Source organism: Thamnophis elegans, chromosome Z, assembly GCF_009769535.1.
Source record: "Thamnophis elegans isolate rThaEle1 chromosome Z, rThaEle1.pri, whole genome shotgun sequence".
Lineage (NCBI taxonomy): Eukaryota > Metazoa > Chordata > Lepidosauria > Squamata > Colubridae > Thamnophis > Thamnophis elegans.
The window spans coordinates 25,582,849-25,610,084 of NC_045558.1; the positions used below are offsets into that span (position 1 = coordinate 25,582,849).

The following is a 27,236-nucleotide window of genomic DNA, read 5'->3' on the forward strand; positions in this document are numbered from 1 at the left end:
GATTGCATGTCCAGTTCTGGCACCACAGAATTTAAGAATGCGGGTGAATTAGAAGAGATTAACAAATATTTGAAATGAGAAACAAATTTTACAAAGAGATGGTGAGAACAGTGTACCCAGAAAAAAGGCAGGGAGAGAGGAAGGAAAAGGAAATAGCTTTCAAGTACAGTATCCAGAGATTTGTATTTTACTTTTATTATTTTTTTATAAGTAGCTCAAAGTAGCAAATTGGATACTTAATATGTCCCACAAAAAACCCTGTAGCATGATTTAGACTGAGGACCTGGTGCCTTAACCACTGGACCAAACTGGTTTGTTCCACATAAGGCAGCCATAATTTGTATTTACTACTCCAAAGTCAAGACCCAAGAAATGATGGGAATAACAAAGGCAAGATGCTGGTTCAATATTTTTATTTTTAAAGCAAACTAGGAGAGGTTGTCACTATTAAAACCAATTATCAAAAATCTTTCTTAACCTTCTGGTGTATGGATTTTAATTTTCAGAATTCTCAAACAGTATTGCCATTTTCAAGAAAAGTTGATACACCGAAGGACACTCAGATTGGGGAAAACGATTGGGGAAAGCTTCACTCTTCTCAGAGGCAATACAGATAGTGCTCAGAATGTTTTATGTTGGACTACTGCATTAAGGCACAATATCCTGTTTCTTAGCCTTAAGATTTGCTTGTTCTCAAAAAGAGCACATTTGTGTTCACAAAAAGAAAGAAAAAAGCCATTGTGAACAGTTATTCCAACTGGTTAAACCAAGGTGGTTTTTTTCTTATTCAGCTTAATTGGATCTTGTGGCTCCAAGATTTATATTTTAACAGCTCAAAATTTCAACTACTGTCATGGAGAGTAAACTCTTTTAAGCATATAAACACTATTCTTAGAACACGTATGTAGGCAGGGAACTGTGCATGTCACTTCCTGTCCTTTAGCTAGGCATTTAGCCAGTTTTAGAAGCTGACTCCAAATTGCTATATCCTAATTCTCCATTACAGTAAAATCTCAATTTAACTGACGGTTTAGGGGAAGGGAGGGCTTGTTACTTAGGGATGTCTGTTAAATCCAAAAGTATGCCATTAACTACAATTTATTACATCTGTATAATGACCTCTTACACAAATGACAAATAATATAAATATAATGTAATATACATTTAAGAGCCTTGTTCAAATTACTAGGCATTTAAGGCACTTACTTCGGATGCCTAAATGAAAATGTTGTCCATTGCATCTGAAAATCACAAATCATATATACTCTAGAATATGTGCTAAGTCAAGGCAACAAATGCCTCGAGTAAATTATATACATATGTAAAAATAGAATCTTATGAGAATTTATTTATTATAAGGATTCTGTGAGAGCTTTCTGTCTGCAGTTAGTGAAATAATGAATAGTAGGCCCAGATGGAATAATATGCACATAGTGGTCTAAACAATCATTATTATAATCATTTATTATAAAAACACATATTCACATTTTTTTTTCAATTTGCACGTTTATTCTATACCCATTGTTTTAAATAAAGCAACATTAAAATTCAGTAAATGGTGACGAAGAGACAGACGTAGAAAACAAAGACCAGAGGGCATCTGTATGCTGGTCTTCCCAACTATTTTTCATTAAACTTGAATCTTTGTTCTCTTGCATACTTGAAAACCCCCTAAAATCTAAATTTGCATCACTGGTCTGAAACAATTGTAACATAGCTTGGGTTGATGAGCTTTGTTCATTTGTTTCTTCTAGAACAGGTGGCTTCTCTGCCTGCTGTAAGCATAATTCCATATTTTGTTTCTGATTTCCTTTTTTATTCCATCCTATGGAATGTATGACATTTTTATTGGGTTTTATTTTAGATGAGCTTTGTATATTAATATCTGTCAACAAAACTGGATCCTTGTTTGCAAGAAAACTATGGGGTGGCTTTTCTGACTCTAAAGTAACTGAAAGTTCTCTTGGAAAATGGCTTGCCACATTACAGTCAACAAATTCTTTGTCAATTGGTAAATGAGTAGCTACTTTCTTCAAACATTTTGCTGGCAGAAGAATTGCATTACTCAATTTTCGTTTTGACTTTAATGTGTTATTTCTTTCACTGTACTCAGATGCTTGGATCTGAGTATGTAGTGAGTTTATATTTGCTGACAATCCCAATGTATTCTGTCTTGATAGTGTTTCACAGTGTTCATAAATTTCTGGCAAGTTTTTCATATATGCTGTACTTTCTTTTGGAAGATGTAGCTGTACTGAATTTGTTGATAAAACTAATTCTTTCAAGTTTAAATTTTTAGGTGTTCTGGTTTTTTCAGTATTGTCATTTAGTTTTCTTGATGTTTCTGAAGAACAGAAGGCGTGAGAGGAACAAACAGAGCATGAAGGTTCAGAGGTAAAATGGTTTTGTGTAGACTTAGTATATCCATCTATGTATTCAGAACCTTCTTTCAAGGTTTCCATTGCCATGCTTTCCCGAGAATACCATCTCAATGGAATATCTCGTCTCATCAGTCTTTCTTTCTGTTCGTCTTTTTTTGTTCCAATGAGAGGAGCAAACTGTCCAACATTACATTTGCGCCTAAAATTAAAGAAATTAATATAAGTAAAAATTAAGAACAATTCTTTTACTGTATGAACACGGGGTAAGTAGTAAGTCATTAATGATACAGATTAATTGTCAAAAGGTTACATCAAGTTTGCAATTTACCATAAACTTGGTTGCCTGTGGTAAATATTATCCTGACAGTATGCACAGGAGAAATTATTTAATTAGCTGCATTCTTTTCTCAAAAAGGAAGTCAAAGCTGTTAAACTGAACTATATTCCTTTTTGTTTATTGGCATTAAAAGAGCAACAAAAATAGCTTGCCAAATGTGCAATTAGAAATAACACCTATACCTATTCCCCCAATTTCTTGAGCTAAAAACATTAGCAGAGAATTTTTAATAACCTTGCAAATTGCAAAACAAAAAACAAATTACAGAATACATTTTAGAATCAATTTGCTTCAGCCTTAAAAACCCAAAATCCCAAGTTATTATTTTTCACATTGTATAATAAATTTCATACGCTAGGAAATCTATGCATAGTTTAAAGGTCATGTAGACTTTTTTCATGTGAAGTAAATATACCTATATATTTCAAAATATTGTATTATATTTGAACAATTATATTCATAAATAATAAAGTGCATATTAAAATTCTCTGCTGTGTGACAGTAGCAGAAGGTGTAAAATTATTTTAAACTATATATTAGCAATTTCCCAATTCCGGGGATAAGGAATAGTTGACAAAATATATTAATTTGTGGCTAATGGCTAGGTTGATCTTTCTTAATAAAACTAAATATATTAATAATCTTTCTCATCATATTAGCAGAAGTGTTATGTATTTCGCAAATATTATACGCAGAATGCGGGAATTTGGAAAACCTAATAAAATAGATGTGGTCAGTGATAATTTCAAAGTGAGTTTCCTTAAGTTTCAATAGCTGCCCTGTGCTAAAGTTACTGCAAATACAGCAGATTGACTTGAGACAAAAAGGTCAATGCAAATTCTCAAATTTGATTTACTGAGGAAATCAACTCCAATAAATTTTGGCTACTCTTAAACAACTGCAAAAGTATATATCCCATCCATATTATGTATTGAATAATTATTAGCAAAGAAACCATTACACTTAGAATGCTGTTTACTCCTTTATAAATAAAATAAAAATGTCAGACACCATATCTTTTTGTTGTTGTTCCAAGGAAGTTTCTCTGAAAATGGCATGCTGAGTGGTGAGATGATATTTTCCTCCTGCTGACACAACAGCTGCTTTTACTACCAAAGCTAATTCTTTGGGGGTGCAGTCCCCCAGGTTTGATGGGGCAAACTAGGAATGATTCAAGATAACCATCGGAGGACTTTGTATCTACTTGGGAAGAAGAATCTTGATAATTGCAGTTTTCGATTGGAGCAGCCAGTGTGTTGGTCCCCCATGCTTTCCTGAGTCTCTTTTTTTTAAACTTTTTTAAAAAACTTTTGTATTATGTTTCTTTTAATGTTGTACGCCTGAGTCCTTGGGAGAAGGGCAGCATATAAATCTAATAAACCTAAACCTAAAACTCCCTGTTTTCCTTTCAGCTCTTTGCTTTTTTAAGCTCACCTTGTTTTACCTGAATGTTTACCTTTTCTTTTTCACTTTCAGCTTCAACTGTTAATCAACTGGTTGAATGCTGATTTATTCTTGCTGGATTTGAATATACAGTTTTTGCATGTTTGCATGTACTGCTTTATTTTCTGAACCACTTACACTTTCAACTCATGGAAGTTAACAGTGAGGACACACATTTGTGTAGTGAAAGTAATCTGACTTGATTTACATTTACATTGAATTTTTATTAAAAGGATTTTGCATTCCATTAGTTTTTTTAAAAAAAGCTTTGGTCTTATTTCTCTTAACCTCTTGACGGAAACTTCCTTTTTTTCTATTCACTTTTTATTGTGGGAAATATTATCTCAATTTTTTCTTTGGTCATTCTGTCATGTATTTCTATTGTCCTTGAGAGGAACTATTTAGGTTTTGATTTGAAAGCTCAGCTACAAGAGAATTTTGAATTATGTTAAAATGGAAACTACAATTAAGGCTTTTGAATATTATATATCATATATTCCTTACAATGCCCATAAAAAGATATATAAAAGGCAAGAATCAGATCAATTTAATGTTGAATCCCTTTGGGAAGCCTTTTAAAAATGCTTTTAAACATACAAATTAAAATTAAAAATCTAGATAAGATGTTTGAGAACAATGGTTTTAAATCAAAGATGGCCCTCAGATACAGATAATGGCAGTTAAACCAATCTTATAATTGGATGGATTGGAATCTAATTTGTTGCTGGCAGATTTGAAGGAGGAGCCTAGTTTAAGAATTATAGGCTGAAAGAGGCATGAATTCAAAGATCTTAGAGATGACAGATCAATGAGTGATAGATTGGATTTTAAGATGATTGATGGAAATTGGGAAATTGATTTATTATATCCAATTAGAAAACAATTTCAAGAGTTGCTGCATTTACACTTGTAGGAAGATTTTTTGAACAACAAATGCTACAAAAATACCTTTGAGGAATGAGATGCAAATGTTGGGAAAGATTCCAGTAAAAAAAAAAAAAATATTTTTTTTTATTATTAAGAATCAGTCAAGGATATTTGATCCCGAGATAATGATTATAGTGGTTTATGTTGTGGACTTTCTATGAGTTAAATACAATAATAGATTGTTAACAGAGGGCTTTGAAATTTAACTTTGCTGTTGGCTTTATCTGTTGGTTGTAGTTTTTCATATAGTAGATAGATGCCAGATCAAATTGATTGAATAAACAGAGCTGTAAACATTCATAAATTGTGGACCTGTTTTGCAAGGGGGGGGGGAGAGAATTGTTATTCTTGAAATATATTTATCATTATTCAATGGGGGAGGGGCAAACTAGGTATATGTGGGTTTCTTAAGGACATTTTTCATCTCTTTAGTTTTGCTTGGTCTTGTACTTTTTTCTCTTTGGGGGGAGGGGAATCTGTATTTTAAATTTGTGAATAAAATAAATGATTACTGGATTACTGGGAAAAAAATAACACACACACACACAAACCTGTGTCTGTGTATCTATATGTGTATGTACCTATTTATAGCAGGTGTATCAAACTGGATTTCTTCAAGGGTCGACCTGGACGGCCTCCTGCAGCACTTTGGTGGCCAAAACGAGCTGTGTGGGGCAGTGTGCAGCTCCCACATGGCTTACTTTTAACCTGGATAGCCTCTTGCAGCACTTTGCCGGCCAAAATGGGGGGAGGAGGGCAGGGACCCCCCGTTTTGGCTGCCAGAGGCACTATGGCCGATCCTTTGCTATTTCCAGGCTGGCCCTGCAGGCCAGAATTTAGCACCCCTAATCAGGCCTGAAATGACCCGCAGGCCTTGAGTTTGACACCCCTGATCTATAGCTATCTGTCTGTCTGCCTGCAGACTGGCTGAAATTAATATGAAATGTAATAGGTGGTTACTGTGTCTCAAACAAATGGATATATGGTTTTTAACAAATAGTTTTAAGCAATTTTAAAACAATATATTTATGAGTAAACATAACAACACATTATAAGAGAACCTTTAAAGAACCACAGGGGGAAAGTATCAAGGTATGTTAAGAAACTTTAAGATCTGAAGTAGACCACAACAGAGCTTAGAATTTGAGATCATTCTCATATAGTTCCTTGCTCTGCTTTCAAAGAGTCAAGACATAAAAAGAACTAAGAGAATGAGAACTCCAAATGTCCTGATATTTTTGTAGAAAAAGGATTACCATGTTAAGCTCAATGTACCATTTTTCTACAATGGAGCCATGAAATGTGAAAGTGGCACATAATCACAGCTATTCCTGAGATAGGATCCTCTATCAGTGAAGCCTCTAATCGTTTGTGTAAAGACAAATGTAAGGGAAAAAAATAGGTTATTGTTTTCAAATATATAAATGTCTATGAGTGAGTAATTTCACTAGCTTTCCACCCAGTCATTGCTATTTTTGGTCTATATTTTCTATTTTTGATAGAAAAAAAATCCCTTAGATCAGGCAATAAGTTTAGAATGACTTATTCTGAGATTTCTGTCTACCCCCAGTGATATACTGCATCACTAGTGATCCAAGAGTCCACATGGGTTGCTATAGTGATGTAAAATGACGATCTGCTCTTCTTTTTTCATATGCTTTGCTACATTTAGAAAAAGTTGTTTTACCTTTTAACATTTGGTGTGTTTTCTCTCAGTTCTAAAAAGTCACAAGAAAACTTGGAAATGATATCATCCACTACTTGATACTGAGAACTCTTTGCAAATTTCTGGTGCTGTTCACTTTCAATATGCTGAAAGAAAGAAAAAACTAGTATCATTTGTATGCAAGTTATTACTTCATGTAGTATTTTTTTTAAAAAAAATTAAAACACACTTTAAAACATACAAAACAAAAAAAAGAAAATACACACACAGAATATATACTTCTATAGTGCACAAAATTAGACCTAAGTACATGTTTTATTGCTGAGATTTTTTTTGAACAAAAGTGCTAACATCATTCATAGCTTATGTATAACCTAAAATAGCATATTTCACAATAATAAACATTTGGACACGCATATACTAATGGAACCAGGATATATTACCAATCCTTTTCTTTTTCCAGGACAAAGCTGTTTAGAGGTGTTCAAGCTAGAGCTTGATCTTTCTTTTCTTTCTCTCTCTCTCTTTCCTTCCTTCCTTTCCCTTTTCCCTCCCCTCCCTCACATCCACCCACCTACCCACACATGCAACTCAAAACCAATACAATGAACAGCCAAGGTATAAAATCCATTGACAACTTTCAACAAAAACCACTGATTTGATGTTCTCGATCACATCCAGATCCCCAAGTCTGGTGGCAGGGTTACTTCTTTAAGATCTTACAAAAAGCCAGTAGGGTTTTCATTTTCATAATCCATTTTTCATTAGATAGACACCTATATATACATTTGAAAAATAAATAAATAATCTGTGGGAGGATATTCCAAAACTCTCTGCCCTGCCAGGTAATACATGGGATGCACATTCAATGTGCCTCTTTGAGATGGGTAGATATAATCAGAGAAAGGCAGTCCCTCAAATATCCCATACTGCTACATTCTGCATTGATATAGCTTCTGGATGCTCTTCAATGGAGTCCCAAGTAAAGAGCATTCCATTCAGGAATTGTGCAAGATACAAGTGACCATGTGTAGAGTCTCCCAGTGCAGGAACAGACAAACTGCACATAATACAACATTGTGGAAAGATGTTCCTAGTCAGCTATCACCTGCTCTTCAAACAGGAATCACAAATCTAGGAGGCCCCTAATTATGCATGATTCTCTTTACAGTAGTGCAACCTCATTCTGAACAAGAGAAAGTAAGTCTCTGGAATCAGCGGACCCTTATACTGTAACAATAACAAGACTTGGTTTTGTTTGGGTTGAGCTGAAGCCATCCAAATCCACACTGCCTGTCCGCCCTGGTTCAGGAGAACCATGTTAATTTTCTGAACAGTTTGGTTGTTGGAAGAAATCTTTTCCCACTTTACAGGGCTAATCCTGCAAGGAATGCAGGAAGGAAAGATTCTAGTGTGCCTGTATTTCTAGCCTAATCCTTATCTTAATTGCCGTCCCTGCCGCAGAAACTGCCACTAACAAACTTAATGATTCTTGGCAGTAGCCCAGACTTTCTGTCCGTAGCTGAGCTTCTCCGGAGTTTCCCCCACCCTCCAAGTTTTTTGTTGTACTTTTATTGAACAGCTATTTACAGAAGGGTTGGCATAGCCATAGAAGAAATGGCTGAGAGGCAAGATGCAAGCTTGGCATTCTGTCTGATTTTTAACTCCGTTTGTGGTAAAGCTTGTACTCAGCGAAACAGTTGTTAAACCAGTAGAATCCTACCTCTGGTCTGCTTATTTCATGAATATTAACTTTTTGTAAAGTCTAAATATCTCTTTATTTTGTTTCTCTTTTTGTTTTATTTCCATTTAGTTTTAGTCTACAGTTTCTCCCCTTTTCTACTACCTTTTTAACCCAATCTGGGATGGGCAGTTGTTCTTTTTGCTATTTCTGCTGTAAAGAACAGTGTGCATATTTATATTATTTATCTGGCGTTTTAAGTATGGGAGTATCTGATATATGTAATAGAGAAGATCAGTTAATTTTATGAATGAAGTACCAATTTACAAGTATATCACATTCTTGAAAATATGTGAATCTTCAGGCTTGGTTTCAGTTTCATTTCAAAGATAGAAAACCTGTATAGGATTTTTCTTGAATTTATATATTTTTTCTAACTATTTTTCCCTTACACAGGAGTCAACTTTCAAGACAGAAAAATATGCTATGTAATTGATTTCTCCACAGGAATCCAACATGATACAAAATTATAAAAAAAACTATTGTTTCGAAGAAAAAGGCAATATAGCAGATTGTTATATTAGAATTTAGCAATATCCACTTTATATAAATAAATAGATAAGATGTACATACTGCATGAAGATCCTCATATTTCTTCATACAGCATTCACAATATCCTTTTCTCCTTTTATGCTTTGGAGGAACCTGATTCGGGCGTTTTTCTCTATCACTATTTGTAGGGTTTCTATTCTCAAGAGAAAATAAACATCTTATTTATATTTTGTAAGACAAGCTAACAGGAACTAGTAAAAATTCTGGCCAGTTTTAGTAGCCAGTCATGAATCCAATCCAATTGTGACACATTTCATATTCATTTTCATGTAATTATAAAGAATAAAAAGGAACCTGAATCCTAATTGTGAGGAGAATACAAGAGGTTTTTAAAATCCTTAATGTTTAAAAATAATTGTACTCTTGCTTAGTATGTGTCTGTCAAAGTACAATAACATTATTAATCTAAAATCACAAACCTCTGCCCAAAATAGTTACTCAGAAAACCTTTTTAACGTTCAGTACTGAACATCAAGTAATATATAACATTGACAATATAATGATATAGAATACTTCAATGCATGTTGCACATAAAAAGAACATTTCTGTTTTCTTCATTATTCTAACATAAGATATGGACAAGACTGCTATAATTCTATAACAAATATGCAAGGCATATAACCCTACCATATTAAGACTACTAATGAATGTAGACTTCAATTAAAAAACAGTATCTCATTTCTAGTTTCAAAATAGGAAAAAAGATATTAAATATGTAAAACTAGTCTCTAGCACCACCTATCAGTAGGTATAATAAGTTTCTTTCTTAAGAGGAAAAGCATTTGTTGATCCCATTAGAAAATGGGATATATTTTTTCATCTATGCATAACATTTTATAACTAAGGATTACATCATATGCTATTTTATTTCTATAGTTACAAAATTAAAACATCTAATGCAGTTTGCTATACCTAATCAAAATTACAGATAGTCTTTGCTTACTTGAACACTCATTCAGTGATTGTTAAAATTATGTGGGACTGAAAAGTTGCAATCATTGCAACATTCTCATAATCACATGATCACAAAGTGGTTGGCAGCATCCCGAGGTCACATGATTACCATTTGTGATTTTCATAGCTAGTTTCTAATAAGCAAAGTTAAAAGAACAGGAACTCACGAGTCACAACCCGTTAACATTAACAACACGTTATGATTTGTTTATTGACTGTGATCAATGTTTTAACTAAGACACAGTCATGTGACTTCATTTTACAAAAACATCACTTAGCAAAAGAGATGCCGGTTCCAATTGTGGTTGGTGAGGATCACCTGTATAATTTAAGGTTACAGTCTAATGGATAATTAGCTTGCAAATATGGAGGGAGGGGGGGAATGTCATATAGCTGCTTAAAAGAAATCAATTATATGGAAACAGTTATTTAGTGATAGAGGTTTACAGAGAGCCCCAAGTCAGATATCAGCTAGGTTTATTAAATTAAAAAATTATAGAGCAAGCCATAGGCTGGTCTTAAATTATGTAGTAAAACTCAGACCTGCTTCCATATATTTCTGCATAACTAAATTTTGTCATTCACCAATGCATTTTCATCTTATTTATCTTACATTACCTTTGTTTATTGTGAATGTGCTTCTGGCCATGAGCATTTTTCTTTTCTACATCAAATGGGCTGCAAGGCCTTGGATTAGAATAGTTGACAACAGGGAAGCTGGACAGTTGAAGGTAAAATGGTCTATAGCGACTATTAAAAAAAAAGTCAGTTCATTACAAAACATACACATAATCAGAAGGAATGCCTTTTATACTGTATATATTGTACTTCCTTGAAATACTATTTCATCCAAGTCACTTTTACATCTTTGTTTTTCAAACATGGCAACTTTAAAAAGATATATGTCTAAGTACTATTGCTATATCAACTCTCAAAATTCCCCAGCCAGTATGCTGCTAAAGTTACTGAGTTTGAAAAACATTGCTTTAGAGTAAAATTAAATGAGAAAAATGTGGAAACATTAATTTGTTGTTTATATCATTCTATATTCTGGACCACAAGCACAGTTATTTTTTTAATCAGAACTGAGCAAGGTATTCCCTCAGTTCCTACCTTTATCTCTAGCAGCATCAAACATTTAATGTGGGCAATTCTGCCAACAATTTCTTATCTCAAGATTTCATTTATTACCCACTATGGATATCATATCTACCCAATTGCATATTTTCTTAGCGTGCAGACCAGAAAAGGCAAGTAGATAAAAGTTACAGGTTCCTCAAAGTGCTGAGTATATACCGACTTTCTAAGATAATACAATGGTTTCTTTGAAATTTTAAATCTAGATTTATCTATATCTAACAGAAAACAGTAGATTGATGTTTTTTCCTAAAAAGCATTTACAACATCTACATCAGAATACTATCTTTGCAGAATACTGCTACAAAGGCAGTACTTGTAAAAATGGTTCTGGTTACAAATAACATCTAGTATAACTATATCAATACATTAAAATATGCCTGAGAACAAATGTAGCATAGTAGCATATAAAGCATGTGTTCCAATCCCCTTAATTCATTAACATTTAGGTAATTGCATCACATTATGGGCCAATCTCCTTAAATGGAAAAAAAAATGAAAGAGATAAAGATGGATTATATCTATTTCTCATATGCCAATTCAAAAATTCATAACTTTGAATAGATCTATTAAAATTAAAATAACAGGCTATTCATGTTAATTTTGAATTGTTCTGCAACATTCCATATAAAACATGACTAACTCTGAATTAAACAAAAATTAAAGTTGAATGTAATAATTTATAGTTATCATTGCATAAAATAAAGTCAACAAAGCCAAAGGACATGAGAGTAGAATTTTAATTCATCTAAAAATATCACTTACCACCTTCTGTCCTCTACCTTCAGAAAAGGATTTTTCAGTTTACCTATGTAAAAGAATTTAAACCAAATTATTTGTGCATGTGTGCTTGCCTGCCTATCATCCATCCATCCATCTATCCATCTATCCATGCATCCATCCATCTATCTATCTATTATATGGCAGAAGGGACCTTGGAGGTCTTCTAGTCAAAACTCTTGCTCAGGCAGGAAACCCTTTACTATTTCAGACAAATGGTTGTCCAATTGCTCCAGTGATAGAGCTTCCATAACTTCTGGAAGCAAGTTGTTCCATTGATTAATTGTTCTGTCAGGAAATTTCTTAGTTGTAGTTGTTCCTCGCCTTGATTAGGTTTTATCCATTGCTTGTTGTCCTGCCTTCAGGTGCTTTGGAGAATAAGTTAACCCCTCTTTTTTGAGATAGCTCCTTAGATATTGGAACACCGCTGTCATGTCACCCTCTACTCCTTTTTATTAAACTAGACATACCCAGTTCCTGCAATCGTTCTTCATGTTGTAGTCTCCAGTCTAATTATCTTTGTTGCTCTTTTCTGTACTTGAGTCTCATCTTTTTTCATATCATGGTGACCAAAATTGGATGCAGTGTGATCTTACCAAAGTATTATAAAGTGGTATTAACACTTCACATGATCATGATTCTATCCTCTGTTAATGCAGCATAAGATTGCATTTGTTTTTTGGGGGGGCAATTGCAGCATGTTGCTGGCTCATATTCAAGTGATTGTTTATTAGCACTTAATTACTTCTATTGAGCTAAGTACCACCTATACGAGCAATAGCGAACCTTTTTTGGCTCACGTGCCAAAAGCAAGAGGAGCACAGGGGAGGGGAGTCGTGTGCGGGCGTGCCCCACCCATAATGCAATGTGCGACACCCAGCACACTGCGCACATGACAGGTGCGACCCCCCCATTTTTTCCATGCTTTTTTCGCCATTCCCAAGCTCCAGAGGTTTTATAGGCGCCTGGGGAGGGGGAAAACAGCCTCCCCTGCCCCCCTCCGGAGCACAAAAAAACAGCCTTACGGGTATGCAGGAAGTTCGGGAACGGACTTCTGGTTTGGTCATAGGGCCGATTTAAGCACTATGGAGCCTTCACTGAAGTCTAATTTGTCCATTGGGCCATTTTTAGTCCTCCAGAGCGCTCAGGAAAGCCTCCAGAAGGCCCCTGAAGGCTTAAACCGGCACTACAAGCAAATCAGAAGTAACTTACGATTTGCTCGTAGGGTAGTTTTTCATCCTCCAGAGCCTTCAGTGAAGCCTCTGGAAGGCCCCTGAAGGCCGGAAGTCCATTCCTGAACTTTTGGTTTGCCCGTAGGGCCAGGTTTTTTTGTGCTCCGGAGGATTCAGGGAAGTTCAGGGCCTCTTGGGGGGGAGGCTGTTTTTGCCCTACCCAGGCTCCTATAAAGTCTCTGGAGCCTGGGGAGGGTGAAAAATGTCCTTTAAAAAAGGCTAAAATCAGCTGGCCAGCATGCGCATGCGTGCTGGCAAGCTGACAGGGCAATGCCTCACGTTCCTGACAAATGGCTCCACGTGCCATAGGTTCGCCATCCCGGACCTATACTATACCTGTGCAGTTGGCTTTTCTTGCCTAAATGTAGAACCTTTCTTTTTTGCCACTATATGCTAGCCTTTTCCTTTTTGATTCTTATATACAGGTAAAACCTCTTAAAAAGTAGGACTACTGCCTATCCTGCTATGTTTCTGTTCCCAATCTCTGTAAATCATTCTGTACAGAAAGTACATCTTTTTTCAGATAGGTCATTGGTGCCAAGATGTACATCATCATCATAGTTCTTACTATCATTCTTACTATCTTAACAATGTGTCTCTTTTCTCTGCTGGCAGTAGCACCAGGCAAACACCTCACCTGTTACAAAACCTCCAAATTCTTTCCTAAATTGACATCACATCTCTTGCAAATTGAATCACCAAGCAGAAGGTGGCTTCTTTGCCACCTTGCTTATTAAATATATAATCTTTCCGATAACTATATTTTTTCTTTTAATAAAATTGGTAGCAATATTAGTTGTCTTTTGAATACTTACTTTTTACTTTTTGATCTGCAGATCCTCTCTCCTATTTAAGAGAAATAATAATACTATAGTTGAGATTTGTATAATTTACAAGTAATCATCTATATTCAGCAACTGGCCCTCTAAATAGTTTTAAGTGTGAGTCACCAAACACATAAAAATAATTTTTGGGTTACAGCAATTAGAACTGAAATTGCCATTGTTAAGCGATGCAGTCAAAAAGTGTGATACATGACTGCACTGTTAGTGATTATAATCTAAGCATTCCTGGTTGCCATCATAACCCTAAGACAACTTGGGGGAAATATGAGGAAAGAGTACACGGGTATATTCAAATGCAGACAGGCCAAAGGAAGAAGGGTTTATTGTAGTGGGCAAGGCCAGAGCAGAGCAGCTTGTGACTTCCCTGAAGGCTTCCCATTTAATTCACTTGTGGAAGGTCAGTAGAGAAAGTCACAAATGGGGAACACATGATCATGGGAAGTAGAAACAGAAAAGTTTATTTTCTCATGATCTTATTTCAGGAGTAGGCAAACTTTGATAAACAGAGCCCATGTAAAAGATAGCTACTACTGATAAGACAACAATGCAAAGTGAGCAGATTTGTGTCTCGGACACTGATACCAGGATTTTCTGAATTTTGAGTGTGTGTGAAATTTTATTGTTTATGCTGCTGAGCATTCTTTAATGGTTTGCACTAATATTTTTAAATCTTTCCCATTCCAAATACCAAGAGAGATTAATGGAGCTTTATGCTTTCACACATCTATGAGGTCTCAGTCTTCCTCTTGCAAATTATGAATAAATACTAATTAGAAGTTTTAAAGAAGTAATCCCATTTATTGCTTTTTGCTGTTTTTCTTGGAAATTAAGTAGTTTACTTACCACATTGTTGGCTTCTGTGCTTGTTTTCTTAGCCAAAAAGAGGTCTTTTTTCTTTTGCTCAATATAGTTCCTAATATCTTTTTTCAAAAAGAAAAGAATAATTAAAATTATTATTTTATGTCATCTAAGTTGCTTAAATGGAATAAGTCTTTTATATGATGGAATAAAATCAGTTTTATTTGAAAAATACTTGCCATCAATGTGAAGTATTTTCACTCCCCAACTCAAGGCATTTGAGAGTATACTACCAGAAGGGATCAATTCCTGTAATATAATTTGAATATTTCTATCATTACATTTGAGCATACAAATATTTAAATACAATTAAAAACTTGAAGTGCAGGTACTCTGTATCCTAAGCCTCCTTCCACCCTATTAAAAGAATAAAGTATAAAAGTAAAATTCCATTCCTCATTCATGCCAATCAGCCTTGTGACACTATAGAAATAAGGTTTGCCTAACTTAAGCTTGAGTAAACACAGCACTATGCCTTACTAAAAACTATAATATACAGGTAGACCTCAACATACAACCACAAATGGGAAAAATTAAGCGAAATGGTTGTTAAATGAGACACCCACATGTCTGCTTTTCTCGACAACTGCAATCATGGGTTACAATTAAATGATCTCCTGGGTCATTAAGTAGACGGAATGAAAAAGCTGGGTGCTTGGTAATTATCATAATTTCGGATAGGTGACCAAGGACTTAGATCAGGCAATCAGCCAACTTTGGGAGGAAGGGGGCATGGTGACAATATTATATTGAGTCAGAAGTAATTTACAGGCCATAAGCACCCTTTCCAAGGCCATCTTAACTTTAAATGGTCATTAAACAATTGGTCATAAATTAGGATAGAAAAAAAATTTGATTTCATAACAAGCAGTGCCAAAAAAGCTATCCTAAAATTATTTATCCATTAGCAAATTATGTAAATTTCATGTGGAAATAATAACAGAGAAGAAATCTAATTTGAGATGAAATAATGTTATTAAGTGACATATACCTGATCCTTGATTGCCTTTTCCACTAAAGATTTTCCTCTACTCATGCGCACCTATATTGAAGAAGAAATAAAGAGTATATATGGGTTACAGCTGTTACTCCACACAGGGTTATTTCAAATAGTTACTTAGTGAAGTTTATTACTTTGAATTTTTTAAATGTTTACAAAATTATTTAGGTTAGCATGATATTAAAGTTAGTAAATTAAAATTAATAAATTAGTGATATCAAATCTGATGTATTGGTTAAGGAATCATGCCAGAAACAATGACTTTTTAGTCCTTCCTTAGGCATAAAGCTATCTGTGTGACCTTGAGTAGTTACTTTGTCTTAGTCCTAGCAAAGGGGACAATAAAAACTATTTCTGAAAAAATTGCAGAGAAAACTGCTGGGACTTATCCTGGAAATGTTCAAGAATAGGGCATGACTGAATGGGGAGAAAAAGATTAGTAAGGTTAGCTATCTATGTATGAGTACACATAATCACCTTATTTGTGATTATTTTTAATTTGATGTCTGCTAGCTAAACTACTGTATTTCTATTACCAAAATGGAAACTTATCTAAAAAAAGACTGAACAGTAATTATATTTAAAAAATAAACAAAAACACAAATTACTATCTAAATATATAAGCAATAGTACAAAACATCTGCACTGATTTGACTATCGTTTTAACTCAGCCAGCAGAAATGAATTATGGATAAATTAAATGTCTATGGAGATTCTCTGTCATCCAGGTCGTGGTTGTCCCAAAGGTGCTTTTTTTCAAGAGGCAACTGAACTTTCTGATTTTTCTTTGAAGACATTTCACTTTTCATCCAAGAAGCTTCTTCAGCTCTGTCTGGGTGGTGGGGAATGGAAGGATTTACCATATACTGTATATACTCGAGTATAAGCCTAGTTTTTCAGCCCACTTTTTGGGCTGAAAAAAGCCGCCTCGGCTTATACTCGAGTCAGTGAAAAATTTGCCCAAAATGGAGGAGAAAAAGGGGCGGGGCCATGCCGCTGGGTGACACTCGTGAATGGCCCAGTGCCCCTGTGAGTTTCCCTCCCTCTGTGTCAGTTTGCCGCGCAGCGCGCACCGCACCATCCCCCCTCCTCACGTTCTAATGTAATGCAGGGCTGTCTTACGATTCCCCTTCCTCCCCCTCCTGCCGCTCTGCAACGATGTCCCACCTCCTCCTTGTTATGGCAAGCAGCCACATAGCGATGTCCCACCTCCTCTGGTACAGTGATCCAATGATAGGAATCACTGTGCCGTGTGTCATAGGAGGCGGGACATCGCTCCCGCGGCTGCTCGGGACATCATCATCACAGCGGGACATCAGCATCATGAGGTGAGTGAAGTATTTCATTGAATACACCGCTAGTTTACTGTTTTTCTTTGAAATAAATATTCAAAAACATTATTGGTATCTATTTTTATTTTTGAAATTTACCGGTAGCTGCTGCATTTCCCACCCTAGGCTTATACTCGAGTCAATAACGTTTCCAGTTTTTTGTGGTAAAATTAGGTGCCTCGGCTTATATTCGGGTCGGCCTATACTCGAGTATATACGGTACTCCTTGCAAACAGTTGGTCATTTGCATTCTTTTAGCATGTTATTAAGGTCACCTGGAGTTTTATCTGTGTCATCAGGATCACCTGAATGGTGCAAATTGTTCAATTTTGACATAAAAGAGGGGTTAAAGAGGCCATTTATGTCAAAATTGAACATACTCTCTCAACAGGGGGAGTCGTGTATCTCCATCATCTACCAACACAGTCCTTTCAGCCTTCCAAGAAGGTTCCACACCAACTTGCACAACTCAGGTGACCCTCTGATGACACAGAAAAACCTCTAGGTGACCTTAATGACCCACTAAAAGAATGCAAATGACTAGCTGTCTGCAAGAAGCATAAATCCTTCCATTCCCCACCATCCAGTCACAGCTGAAGAAGCTTTTTGGTCTTCAAAGAAAAACCAGAAAGTCCACTTGCCTCTTGAAAAAAGCACCTTTAAAATATGGACAATTAGTTAACACTGATATAGATTACTGTCTTTTTTATATAGTGAAACATTTATATTTTAATACAACTATTAGGGTGAGGATAAATTTATATGCATTTCTTATGGAAGTAATATTCAGTATATTGTTTAATTTTTACATACAGTTGGTGATGCCTTATTTGTCAACCACAGTTTTTTTAAAGATAGCTATTTCAGTGTACACTGATGTTTGTCTCTTGATAAGAATTGATAATGTTTAAGAAGTTAATCAATTATTGCTCTAAGGAACAACTACAAATGAGTTACGCCTATAGTAAAGATAGCAAAGTTATAAATTAGAGGTAATGTTTGAAAACATTTAAATAGTCTTTTGGATGGGCTGCTTTAGAACAGTTTAGAAATTTACAATACTTTGTAAAACATTATCTTGAAAGGCTCACACAGTATATATGTCAAAATTGTAATCACTGAAACTATCGAGACATTTATAATTTTTTATCAAATGAAAGGAAAGTTAGCACACCCCAAATTGTTGTTCTATGGGAAAATTATCTTGCAAATGCTATTTGGAGAAGGAATTTGATGGTGTAATGCCCATTATCCAAGATTTTTACAAGGCACATAAATAAGTTCTGCAAAAAAAAATATCTGGAGCTTCTTAAAAGTACTTAGGCTTTTCTTCTATAAACTAAACTGGTTTTACCTTCAATGAAAATTTATAATGGAAAGGTTCTGCTTAGTTTTGCAAATTTACTCCTCCCAAAATTCAAAGCAACACTTAAGTTTGTTAATTCCACAAACTGATTGGAATTATGTGATATGAATTGATGGGTAAGTATTAACTCTCAAATACAACTTTATCTTTGGTGCTGCAAGAATTAATTTAAAGTTTGGAAATTAAGAATGATTCATTCTACTTTGAGATTACTCAACTCTTAGTAGGCCACAATATTAAAAAATGTCCACCTACTATTCAAAGCACGGTGGCTCAAATTAAACCTCCCAGATTGTATACCAGTTTCAATGAAGATGTATGATCCCCTTGTAGAGATGGAAAGTATCCAGAGTCAAAAGACCCAACCAAACAGTTTCTTGGTTTTGTCAGGATTTAGCCTGTCTTTTTCTCCCCATTGTCATACTGATAACTCAGCAGCATAGTAATATAGTAAATTGATATGGTCCATAAAATAGATAAGTTAATAAAATCTTCTACAAACCTCACAAACATTCAAAGTTCAATACAGATAGTCCTTGATCTATGACCATAATGGAACCTGTCCATTACAGTCACAAGTCATAACAGCCATTAAGTGAGATGGCATCACTTAGCAGGGGTGCTCTCCCTAATGGAATTCTTAAATGATTGTGCGGATTGTTAATTAGAGCATAGGATGCCTCAGGGGTAGGGAAAACCCTGGGAATCCCACCACCTAGCTGGGTCCAAAAAGCAGGCATACAAGCAGCAAAAAGCATTGCAAAACCAAAAACAGCCCACCGGGGAGGGTGTGTGTGTTAGGGTGACTTGCCTTGCTGAGTGATTAGAAAGTTAAAAAGCAGAGGAAAAGAGTGAAAAACAGAAAGAAAATACTTTTCCAATGAGGGTGCAGCATATCCAGCAAAAGCAAAAGAAAGATCCTAAAGAGAGTCCGGACCAGCAGCAAAAAGTTTGGAAACCTTTGGAAAGCTTTCTGCTGTTTGTCTGACTCTTTAGTTTCTGCTGCAACTGTTTGGTGCATGTGTTATGCTCCCAATAACTTTGCAGAGAATTTTTTTCTCCACTCAAACAATCCACGGAAGGATTTTCTTTGCTTCATTCATTAAGCCCTCCTTTAAAAACAAACAAACCTAAACCACCTTTCTTTACTCTTCAGCCTGCCCCATGCCAGTCACTGATAAAGGTAATTCACTTATAGATTTTGTCACTCTCTTTCCTGGTGCACATATTGTAATAAGTTTAGCTAATTAAGCGGCTAAGGAAATTGAGACTGGAGGGCAAAGGTGACAATTTAGATTTAGTACCTAATTTTTTGGGGGGAATGAGAAAGATCAAATGGTATATTTTTCAATCTAAGATAGGAAGTCTGTTCCTTCCAGCTTTCTTTTTTTTAATTGCAAAAATGTGGGTTTGTGGAGGTTGGAAAGTAAGGGAAAGATTTGGGGAAGCTCAACCCAGAGCTGCTGCCTTTGCATGCAAGGGGGTGGCTCCCCCAAAGCCTACCAAGAGGCAGGAGAGGCCTGCAGTCTCCCAACTGCCTGCCAATTATTCTGGAAGCAGCTGCCATTTCTTCAAGGAATTTTCACGTTTGAAATGGCAGCTGCTTCTGGGAGGCAGCCTTACAGCCCAGGGATGAGTGGCTTTCCCAAGATGAAGACCAGTAATCTTCAAAAGGTGAGTGTGTGAGTGGAGATAAGATCCAAGGCTTATGGGAAACCAGCAGGGAATTAGATGGACAAGGATGCTGCAGCATCCTTCGGTCAGTAGTAAGGATGAATGACCACAAGGATGCTGTAATAGATGTAACTTTGAAACAGGATCATAACTAGTTTTGGGGAATCTTTGTGACTTCAACCTAATACTAAGTGACCGGTCATATCTTGAGGACTACCTACATCACAAAGTATGCCTTCAGAAATGATTAAGTATTAGCAAATTCCTGTAATACTAAAAGATCCTACTCTTGTTGTCGTTCTCAGATTGAAAATTTATTACTGATAATCTTCTCTATTATGTAATATATTTGTCTATCCATACAATGCAAAGCAAAACTCTATACACAGCAAAGTTTGGATAAAGAAAATATGTTTTCTTTTATCTAATTTTAAAAATGTCTTGAGCATAGCTACACTAAAGATTAATATAGATCTTATGGAAGTAAAATGATAGAGTAGCTATGTGGCAATTGTTGAATTTTGTTTTAATCTTATACACACATACACAATTAAAGTTTGTGCTACTCTTATACAAATATATGCTGTGTTTAGAGTAGTATGTATAAAATAAAACAATGCAATAGAAGTAATTTGGTTAAAGACTTCTGAAAAATTATTTTAATGATAAAGAATAAAGCCTGAATTATATCACAGAATAAAATACTACAATGTTTTAGCCCTGTGATGGTGAACCTATGGCACGCGTGCCACATGGAATCATTTATAGGGCATGCGAAGAGTTGTCAGCTCCAGTGTGCATGCTGGAGAAAGAAAAACAGGTCCATCACATGGCAAAAGTGTGGGGAGCGTGGTGGTCGCATGCAGGGGGATGGGTCACACTTGCATGCATGGGAGGGGGTCACACACATAGAATTTTGGGTGATCCCCCTGCACTCTCCCCATTTTGCCACGCGGTGGTAAAAAGGTTAGCCATTACTGTTTTAGCCTTATAGGTGCAATTAAATTAATGACTTACAAAATGTAAATGTCTTGCCATTGTCTATGCTGACTAGAGTCCTAGTTCAGCATTATCTGGTGGGCTACAAGTTTCCCAGAGTATTTTCATGAAACCATTCTCAGCTCAAGAAACTGCCTGAAGTTTGACTAGCTTTAAAATATATAGAAAATTATGCAGAACTTGCTTTACTTAACATGCAGCATTTGTGCAGCATTTGTAGAGAGTAAAGGAAGAAGTAAGAATGAAACTTACCGTGTCCATCAGCTTAAATGTACTACCATCAGTCCTGTCTCTTCTGCTGCTTGGATGAGGTGAAGTGTTTCCAACATTACATACAGATTCTGGGCTTGGGACTGGAGATACTTGTCCAAGGGCTGCAAATTTTGCTTCTTTTTTATTAGAGATCAAGTAATTAATATCTTTGCTGAGGAATCCTTCAACTCTCTAATTGTAAAAAAAGAAAAATATTATTTTGGAATGGGAACACTTATACAAATATTTGAGTAATACTGCTTACTTCACAGAATCTCTAATTCTCATTCATTGACTGTAAGCAGCCGGATTGGGAGAAGGGTTGTTGGGATAACATTGCTATACAAAAAGTGTATTTCAAATCATAAATATTTCATAAAATCAATGTAGATCAGGCGTGTGACATTCAAGGCCCAGGGGCTAGATCGGGGTGGTTAGATATGACTCACGGCGCTGCCCTGGAAACAGCGAAGGACAAGCCAAGCTCTGATGCCAAAGCTCCGTTTTCACTAGCAGAGGGTTGAAGAAAGCCGTTACAGCCAAAAATGGAGCTCAGGAGCCCATTTTCGCTGGCAGAGCGCTTGGGCTAACACAGATGCCCCTGACACGAATGACTTTGAGCTGGCCATGTCCCCCCCCCCCGAGGTCAAAGACAACCCTGATGCCACCCTCAATGAAATCGAGTTTGACACCTCTGATATAGATCATGCAATATAGGTTGGGATAGTTAATATAAAATACCATAAACATATTTATAATATGCAACATAGGACTGGAATTTCCATCATTAAGCAATGCAGTTGTAAAGAAAAACATTACATTACACATTCTGTTATTGTCATTAACTATGAATCATGAGTCATTAATTACTTATTCCAATTCAAGCCATGTTGAGCTTCCTTCCTAATCTGAAGCTTGGTAAGATAAGGGAATTCCTCGTCTTCAACTCCTGCTACCCATCTCCATCATATCTCTAACCCCTCCCTCAAACTATCTTACAGAGCAAAGCAGGCCCAATAGTGTGTTGCTCGGCAGCTATCTTTCATGCCACTGCATGGGGGCTTCTTGGTGTGTCATGATTCTCCGGCTGTAAGAAGTTTCTGAGTTACACATGGCAAATAGCGATCACTTTGGGAAGCCCCAACAGCATGGCATGAAAAAAATTGCCAACTAGTATGGTACAAAGCCTAGCAACGCAACACAAAGTCTCTTGTCCCAGGAAGTCTTAGCTGCCCTCAGCTCTGGATATAATAATTTTATAGAAAATTTTGGAGAAATGGCAATTTTTTTAATAAAAAAAATCCTAACCATGTAGCATTAAATGTAGCTGAACGGTTTTAAAAATTTTGGGAGAAATACTTAGTAATTCAGTCTTAGCAAGAATATAACATACATAAACTGAATCTGTATTATTTCTTTTCTATCTTAAAGCAAAACATTTATATTGACTTACCCCTCCTAGTTCCTTAAGATCTTTTGCAATTTTATCACAGAGGGTGTTAGATGGAATATCAAGATAGAACACTTTCCCAGTAAGTGGTTTGCATTTTGGTTTATCAGGCTTTGTAGAATCTTTCTTTATACTTTTCAGGGGAGAGTTGCTTCTTTCCCTTCTTTCTTGCATGTCACCTGCAATCAAAATGAAGAATTTGATCCTTATCAGAAACTTATCTGTTTAATCCTTAAAGCCTCTTTTGAAGCAAAAGAGGATTATTGAAAAGTATGTGTAGGTATTTGAGCCTTAATATTTGAGGTATTAAGACCCGGAAAAATATTAGGTATGGTTTGCCACCTTGAGTTATAAATAAATAATATGCAAATAGCAATAGCACTTAAACTTATATACCGCTTCACAGTGCTTTATAGCCCTCTCTAAGCGGTTTACAGAGTCAGCCTATTGCCCCCAACAATCTCCTTATACCTCTATCACCTCTCCAAAATATGTATTGGAGGGTCAGCAATTGTCCATGATAAATTTGGACAATACAGACTGGAAATAGTTTGACTGAAGAGGGTCTGAATGCAGCTTTTTTTGTGCAGCGGCCCTTTTCAGAAGGGCCAGGACACACTGCAGCACCACAGCACTAAGAAAAGCAGAGGAGAAAGAGCTGCTTAACATCTTTATCCACAATTGCTTTAGTAAAAACTTTGTATTCTGACACACGTTAGCCAAACCAAAACATACCACACAACCAACCACTACCCCAAAACTAAAAAGGATGTCTGAAATGGCAGCCAAAATTCTCCAACCTCTAGGGATAACAAGAATGCACAAAATCACAGCCACATTCTGCCAGGGATTATCCAGAACTAAAGACAAGATACAGAAGGATGAAATAAACATTGTAATTTACAAAATCAGCTTTAACAATTGCAACCAATTCCATGTGGGACAAACATTGCATCAACTGAAAATCAGAATCCATAAACACCATCTGGCAATCAATCGCCAATCCCAAATTCTTCATCCCTATTCACACTGACAAAGAATGGAGCAATGCAAGACTCATCAGCCACATTATCACCCACCATGCATGCAAATTTATCAAAGCCTGGCACTTCATAAGCAATTCCATCAATGGGACACAATAGACACCTACCACCAGCCTATGAGCTCTGAGAATTCAAATCACACAACCATCAATAGCACCAACCCTCAAACAACTCGCACAACTCCACCACCAGCACTTTACCTCCCAAGGACCCTCACCTGACCTTTCCATCACAAGACCCCCACCTTACGTGAGCCTCCCATTACAAGACCCTCTGACCACACTGTCACATTCAGAATTGCCTCAAAAGTCCTCTCTTTACTCTGTTTGTCTTTGTTTTATCCTCCACCCATTGGTATCAAAGTTCCTCACTTCTTCCCTGGGTCAGGCAATGCCATTTTTTCCAATTTCTTACCACATTGAAATTTCTAGTATTTCCTAAATTTACTTTCTAAAAACAATAAATATTGCAAAACTTTTCTTTTAAGTACAGTGGTATCTTTGTATTCAACTGTTTTGAAACTCATCAAATTTGGTCCTCAGCATATTTTAACCCAAAAAACTTTTCTCAGTACTCATCGCACCAGTTAGAACTTGTCAGTGTTCTGCCTTGTGACTCACTAGATTATTCCTTGTGGGAAAAATGTGTTTGGTACTCATCATTTTTGGTACTTATTGTGCCTCCCAGAACCAATTAACAATGAGTATTGAGGTATCATTACATCTCAGGTTTTTTTTGGAAAGATATTATTTTTCTTAATATTTAATTAGAAGTATCAAAAGGGTGAATGACAGAGACATGTCCACAAACATGTTTCAGTGGATGCAGAAAAAAAACTTTATACTCAAAATTACTAGCCAATATAATTCATATTCCTTCACAATCCCACTTTTAAATATCAGTTTTACTTGTAGACCATATATAGAGCATATTCCAACATGTAGCATTATCAAGAGATCACACTTATAAAATGAATAGATTTGAAACTCAAAGGTTTCAGTTTGCTGGATTTAGACTGTAGTCCTAATCAGGAAAATATTTAGATTGTAGCCCTAATTAGGAAGATGAAATCAAGAAAATTCCATTTCAAGTAAACGAAAAACATTCCAAGACAAAGAAAAGCAATCCTATAAACATATATATGCTTAATTTCATTACAACCAAGTGGTCAATTGTCAGTTTATCATCTCCTCAGGGACTGATTTCCCCAGAAACTGTTGTTATTCTAAATGTTTTAACAATAAATTCTTAATAAGGTGTACCAGTCTCACTCACCATTTATTATATAAATTACATTAAAACTGGTGCCATTTTTTCTAAACATTATTTGTTTGATGCCCTTTGAAACATTCCTAGGTACAATAACATTTTTTCTGAAAAGAATAAATAAAATATATAATTGGTCTATGGGGCCTGACTTCAAGTATATCCTATATCTAAATATTAGCCTCAGAAAGATTTTCAGTACTAGTTTTAAAATCACCCTTATGCAGAGAAAGATATTTCAAAATTACAACTGGGTTACTTTAAGTTATTGCTTATTATTTTAAATAAATAATGTCACCCAATATAAATAACAAATAAATAAATTTAAATAAATTACAGACAACCAACTTCATTATGATTATCCATTGCCTACGTATCTAATACTTACCTACTTGTGTATTTAAAGCATATCTTTTTTAAAGCGAAAACACTGACTCTTTTTGGCACAGTACTCCAAGTCAATAAAATAATTCAGCTAATACTGCACAGAATAAGCCGGGGTGGGGGAGGGGTGAAAATTCAGGAGGACATCAGAAATACCAAAAATCAGAAACTTTAGCTATTTTTCTGACCCAGACACCCCCTTCAACTTATCAAGGGGAATTTTAGCGCTCTCAATTTCGCAAAGAAAAGAAAGAAAAGCCAATCTGAACCCAAAAAGTTTTTTTCGGGCCTTTTCGGAGGGAAAACAAATCACTTCTCGAGTCACGATCGCCACACAGAAGGCAAAATGAAGACTTACAGGGAAACTGTCCTTTGCTGCCGCTTTTCAAACCACCCGGTTTCATTTTGCTGGGAAGTCACATTTTCTGCACCCTCATCTCCCCACGACGGTTACGATCTACAAGGAAAGAGCGCAGAACAATTAAAATGCCCCAAAATTCTTTCTTTTTAAAAAAAAACCAATTAAAGCTGAGGGGCGGGTTCCGGGTGCGCTTCCTGCAGCTAACGGCTTCCTCCCAAGGTTTCTGCCTCCCTCCCTCCATTCACGAGGCGGAATTTGCAATCTTCCTCCCGTACCCGTCGCCCCGCCGCTGCCCGGCCCCGTCCACTCCCCCACCCCCGAAGGGACGGTTGGTGTTTGAAATGTACATTCCCGCCGCTCGAACCGATCCCCGGGCCTCGGCTCACCCCAACCCAGAAGATCCCATGGGGCCGGTGACGGTCGCTGTTCAGGATCTACTGCGCCAGTCGGCCATCGCGCTTTTTTTTTGTCAGCCGCGCTTTCCCGCCTTTGCTCATCCGGGCCTACCAGGCACTGTCGGCGCTGGCTTTGCCTCCCTGGTTGGGCTGAGCTAGGGCAGAGGCGGCGCCACACAACAAGGAGGAGCAGAGCTGACAGGGCAAAAGCATCCCTTTTTTTCCTCCTCCTCCTCCTTCGGGGCGCTGTGAGAGGAAAGTGGCTAGCCGTGATCTTCTCCCCCGCCCTTCACCTCTTCGGTAAATGGCCATTGAAGAGGCAAGGAGCACGGACACGTGCCGATCTTCTCGCTAAAAGAGCGGTTTCCCCCTAAACATGTGGTTGTTGAAAGTTACCTTGTGAGGTGAAAAAAGGGTGCTCCTCTTCTGGCGGCCTCGGTAGAAGTCCTAAATGTTAAGAGGGCACGATGCCTTTTTAAAAGCGGGGAGGGCGGGGAGGAAGAGATAATCCTCAAGAGATACGGAGAATGAGTCTCCTATGGGAAAAGAGGCGTTGATTGAATTGGCATTAGCTTTTGTTATGTTAAAGAGCCGGGTGAATTCCTTGCAAGATAAGAAGAGGGACCATCTCAGAAGGTACAAATAAAAGAATATTTGTAGCTCAGGGTTGAAACAAAATACCTCCCCACCAGCAATCAACAACCAAATGAGCATAGATTAACTCCAAGGTTAACATCAGGCCAAGGATTAAGAAGTGAACAATGCCCCAATCAAGGAACTGCCAAACAGCTCAACCAAAGAATCTCCCGCCAACACCCACAGGGCAAGTCATAGAATAAAAACAGTAAATCCCCCTCCTTAA

General features: G+C 36.5%; 1 protein-coding gene across 1 annotated transcript; it reads right to left on the reverse strand.

Annotated features, from left to right (window-relative positions):
• Positions 1–919: 919 nt before the first annotated feature.
• Positions 920–26,506, reverse strand: DBF4 (DBF4 zinc finger). The gene is made up of 13 exons (XM_032234662.1): positions 26,366–26,506; positions 25,977–26,075; positions 22,929–23,104; positions 21,476–21,667; positions 15,845–15,895; positions 15,033–15,102; positions 14,839–14,915; positions 13,966–13,996; positions 11,904–11,946; positions 10,620–10,751; positions 9,069–9,180; positions 6,776–6,900; positions 920–2,580 (listed from the first exon to the last, which is right to left on the reverse strand). Exons 2-13 carry the CDS (start codon positions 26,020–26,022, stop codon positions 1,542–1,544), a joined length of 2,094 nt encoding a protein of 697 aa, XP_032090553.1. The 5' UTR covers positions 26,023–26,075; positions 26,366–26,506; the 3' UTR covers positions 920–1,541.
• Between the last annotated feature and the right edge of the window lie 730 nt (positions 26,507–27,236).

Excerpts from the sequence above, each read along its gene's own strand:
- DBF4 (XM_032234662.1), bottom strand. The coding sequence starts at position 26,022 with ATGAAACCGGGTGGTTTGAAAAGCGGCAGCAAAGGACAGTTTCCCT. Across the intron at positions 15,103-15,844 it reads AAAAGGCAATCAAGGATCAG|GAATTGATCCCTTCTGGTAG; the intron begins GTATATGTCACT and ends ATTATATTACAG. Across the intron at positions 9,181-10,619 it reads CACATTCACAATAAACAAAG|AAACCCTACAAATAGTGATA; the intron begins GTAATGTAAGAT and ends TCTTGAGAATAG.